This window comes from Trachinotus anak, unplaced genomic scaffold (assembly GCF_046630095.1).
Source record: "Trachinotus anak isolate AG129_WGS33_773 ecotype Australia unplaced genomic scaffold, CSIRO_AGI_Tana_v1 ptg000004l, whole genome shotgun sequence".
NCBI classification, from domain to species: domain Eukaryota; kingdom Metazoa; phylum Chordata; class Actinopteri; order Carangiformes; family Carangidae; genus Trachinotus; species Trachinotus anak.
In genome coordinates this window covers 4,535,682-4,540,338 of record NW_027273855.1, presented here as the reverse complement: position 1 = coordinate 4,540,338, position 4,657 = coordinate 4,535,682, and the positions used below count along the sequence as shown (strand labels likewise).

Here is a 4,657-nt window from a genome sequence, read left to right as displayed (position 1 = left end):
CCCTTAAAGCCTATTGTGAGATTATCATAAACTAACCATACAAATAGACCTGACTATGAAGAAATATGTACATTTGATTTTCTATTGTCTCCTTACAAGTTCTGGTGTTTTTTTTTTGTTTTTTTTTTTTTTTATTTTTATTTTCCATACTGTACCAAATTACTTGCCAGACTTACATACAAGTCGGAACCATTTGTAACAAATGCTGTTTCTTCGACCACTATGCGGTGTTGCACTCACGGCGCAGGAAATGGCGCCCGTCAGGTGCAGCAGGGTGAACAGTGGCCAACCAGTCACATACTCTCGAAGCTGACACGTAAGCCATCAAACTGCTTCTCACCGTAACGGGCTCGGCGGGCACAGAAATATGTTTTCAAGCGGAGAGGAGCCCGGTTTGTGTCGGATGTTGAAGACATAGCTGGTAAGAGCTGCTGTCCCCGCACAGAGAGCATTAGCTCGGTGGCTAACACGTTAGCTATAATCCCATAATCTCGGCAGTTAGCCTAAGGTTGTTCACCCCCTCCCGTCATCGGTGTCCTTATCTGGTTTTTCCCACAGAGTAGTTTCTCCAGTGTTTGTGGGTGGGTGGCTTAACCAAATACCACGTTGTATTGGCGAGATAAGTAATGAGCCACCGTTAGTGCAGCTCTGAAGCCACCCACTTCACTTTGAGCAGAAAGTGTTTGGCAGTAAAGTAACTGTCACCGTAAAGTTAACGTTACAGCATCCGGTTAGTTTCTTTTTCTGCTCCGTCCGCCCTCTGTAAACCTGCTGCGGTCTCTTAACCAACAGATCTGCTGCAGCAACGATATCTGTCATGCAACTCACACTCATACTTAATAGTTAGTGTACTTTGTAAACTAATGTGGACATGTCGGTCTGGGCGTATGCAAGTCCTGGAAAAGTCTTAAATGGCCTGATTGTGTGGAATAGGAGTTAGGAATGATATATTTTTTGTATATTAATGTATCTTTGTGAAGTTAATATATCGATGCTGCCATGATACTTTCTTAGTTACCTGGTTTGGGAAATATAAAGTCGAGGTAACCCCCCTATTTTTAAACAAAATATGCCAAATTTCTCGATGCATTTGTGTTGATGAAAGAATGATACTGTAAAATGTAATGTCCTGATTTAATAAATGATTTTAATATCTGTAAAAAAAATATTTGAACAAGCTAGAATTGATGCCAACCTATGTTACTTGACACCTTTCCATATGCACTGTCACCTGTCTTGTAATTTTTCCGATTTTGTTTTTATTGTTGCAGGATCACCAGACTGTGACGTTTGGGAACATTGATGGTACTGTAGGCACCTTGCAGAGGAATGGCTAAAGAGCTGAAACAAAGCAGGGCAGAAACATTTGTTCTGGCTGGATCAAATGGTCACAATGGCCAGCAATGGCAGACTGGTATGAATAACTTGGTCAGTCACCCTCCAGCCGCTAACCACATGTCCAGGATGGCCCGCGTTACCTCAGATGTCAGGCATAAATGTGCAGCATATGTGCTAGCACTGAGACCGTGGAGTTTCAGTGCCTCGCTCACGCCAGTGGCCCTCGGTAGCGCCTTGGCGTATAAACTGGATGGCTCTGTGGACTTGGTCATCCTGATGGTGTGCGCGGTGGCCGTCCTCGTAGTCCATGGGGCGGGCAACCTCGTAAACACCTACTATGACTTCTCCAAAGGGATTGACCACAAGAAGAGTGATGATAGGACTCTTGTGGATGAAATATTGGCACCGCAGGATGTTGTTATGTTTGGAGCTTTGTTATATTCTTTAGGGTGCTTGTGTGCCACTCTGCTCTTCTTCCTGTCTGCACTCAGACTGGAGCACCTAGCCCTTATTTACTTTGGGGGATTGTCCAGCTCTTTTTTATACACTGGAGGTGAGTGAATTATTAACTTGAATCTCTTTGATTGTAGCCTCACTGTTTATCAGCCACGTCAGTCACTAAAAGCACACAGACACACGAATCTCACGTTGAAGCAACACTTGGCATCATTGCATATTAATGGCTCCAGGTGCCAGAAAAAACGGCTGCTGTTTGAAAAATAGAAACTTGCGTATGATGCCAGGAAAAGTACAACACAGTGTATTCATGTTTGTCATTGTGGTCACTGTGACATGTTTTATTACTAAAGAGTGAAAGAACAAACAGAAAAAAAACACACCAAAAAAAAGAAAGACAAGTAAGTAGGTCAAATATTTTGAGGTTTATGTGTCAAGGTTCTGAGATATTCACCTCTGAAATGTCGTCCTCCACCTTAAAACAAATACTGCACTCAGTAGATCACACACACCAAAAACTGGCAAACTCACCATGTGCAAGAATTAACACACACCAACTGTGCAATATTCCTGCTATTTTCTGACATATTTAAAAATTTTCAGTCTGTACACACTATTATGCTATACAATATATTATTCATTTATCTTTTGTAAATCTTTAGTATGATATTTTTTTATTTTGCATTTCCTTCATACTGTCCACTTTGCTGCTGTAACACTGCAAATTTCCCCACTGCGGGACTAATAAAGAACTATCTTTTCTTATATTAAAAAAAGTGGAGGTGACTTTCATTTTTGCAGCTCAAAGCACTGACCGTTGCATTTTAAACACTCAGCAGTGGTGTGTCTTTGGTACCAGATCTTTCAGAGGTGGATTTCTGAAAACCTACACACATATATATATGTGTGTGTTTTTTTTGGTTTTCTTTTTGTGTGTGTGTGAGTGTGAGTGTGAGTGTGAGTGTGTGAGTGAGTGAGAGAGATTTGGGTGAACTGGCCCTTTAAGGAAGTTAGTGTCTCTTTCAGACATGACACTGATGTGTTACATTTCTTCATGAAGTAAAGTGCAAGTCTGAAATGGGTTAAATGCCAATACATCGCTCCCTGCGAGTGAAAAGGTGCAAAGTGGACACCTTCCATCAGAATGTCGTTTAGAAAAACAGTTTTAGTGACTGGATACTCTTTTATGTTCCACCCTCACCTTGTAATTCTTGCTAGTACTGTTTTGTTGTGGTTTCATCTAAAAAAATATCTTCCTGATGCAGATGTAGAAAGGGGGAACACATGAAGTTCAGTGTAGGTGTCATGGTTAGTACTGCTCGCCCTGTGAAAACAGTTGTCCTGTAGTTGTTTTGGAGAATCTTTGTTAAATCTGAGAGAACAGTCCAGAGTCTCTAAGCGTGGGCTTTGAGAGTTCAAATATTAAAAAAGAAACCCAGTGTTATACCCTGTGAGCTTGAACTTCGAAAAACTGTGTTTACCAGGCAGAGAAGCTCTAACAAAACTGCTGGTATTTGTTGCATTATGGGATGCATTTTTATTTATTTATTTTTTTTAGAGCTTTCAGAATGTGAAGGAGTAAAAGTCAGGATCTCTCTGCAGCATTGCTTTTAACAACTCTGTCTAAATGTCTAGTGTTCTTTGAGTCCCTGAACTTTATTTCAGGAAAATTCAGTGATTAGCACACGCACAGTCAGAAGTCTAAAGAACATGTTAAAGATAGTGCTCACTAATATTTGTTTTCATCAGTGATTCTGGTTTAGGCTTTGATTCTTACCAAATACTACATTTGACCTCTCGGATTTGCACAGATGCAGCCAGAGAGATGAACAAAACAGAAAACAGATGCTGATATATCTCTGTAGATGGCAAGTTGTTGACAACCACTAATCAAAAGGTTAAATGTGGCCTCTGTTTACTCTTCTCCCCAGGCATTGGCCTCAAGTACGTGGCCCTGGGAGACGTGGTAATCCTCATTACCTTCGGCCCTCTGGCAGTCATGTTTGCCCATGCGGTGCAGGTCGGCTACCTATCGGTGCTGCCCCTGGTGTACGCTGTCCCACTGGCCCTTAACACAGAAGCCATCCTCCACAGCAACAACACGAGAGACATGGACTCTGACAAGCAGGCGGGCATCGTCACCCTGGCCATCCTCATAGGCCCCACGCTCTCCTACGTCCTCTACAACCTGCTGCTCTTTGTCCCCTATGTGCTCTTCTGCATCCTCGCCACCCGGTACACCATCAGCATGGCGCTGCCTCTGCTCACGCTGCCCATGGCGTTCCCCTTGGAGAAGCAGTTCCGCAGCCGATGCTACGCCAAGATCCCCCAGAAGACGGCCAAACTCAATCTCCTCATGGGACTTTTCTACGTGTTTGGGATCATTCTGGCTCCTCCTGGCAGCTTGCCATTATTGTAATTTATTAGCTTTGACATTTCAATTTTTTTTTGTTTTAACACAGACTAGTTTATGTATTTGTACAAAGCTTTCTGAGGACTTTTCACTGGCTTTAATTTATTCTTTAATTTATATGTTGAACAGAGATTTAGTTTAGATCCTTCTCTGTGACACAAGAATAATAAAATGTTTTTTTTTCCAGTATTAAGCCCACTGTAATGTGTTGGTTAAAGTAAGAAGTGTTGGTGTCATTTTGTAGAGGTGGGCAACATTTTTACATATGAGGACAGACAATAAACCTACAGTTGCCATATTTTTAGTTCTTCAGGACACAAAACAACAATAAACCATTATTCTCAACACTGCTCTCTGTATGGAACACACTGTTAATTTCTTCATTGTGATTTTCTTTTTGGAAAGCCAAATAGTATTTCATGGGATTGTAATAAAACTCACTGACGGTGA

The 4,657-nt window shown here is 41.7% G+C and overlaps 1 protein-coding gene across 1 annotated transcript; it reads left to right on the top strand.

Annotated features, from left to right (window-relative positions):
- Positions 1-234: 234 nt before the first annotated feature.
- ubiad1 (UbiA prenyltransferase domain containing 1) lies at positions 235-4,657 on the top strand. Its single transcript, XM_071475368.1, has 3 exons — positions 235-421; positions 1,272-1,891; positions 3,726-4,657. Exons 2-3 carry the CDS (start codon positions 1,330-1,332, stop codon positions 4,211-4,213), a joined length of 1,050 nt encoding a protein of 349 aa, XP_071331469.1. The 5' UTR covers positions 235-421; positions 1,272-1,329; the 3' UTR covers positions 4,214-4,657.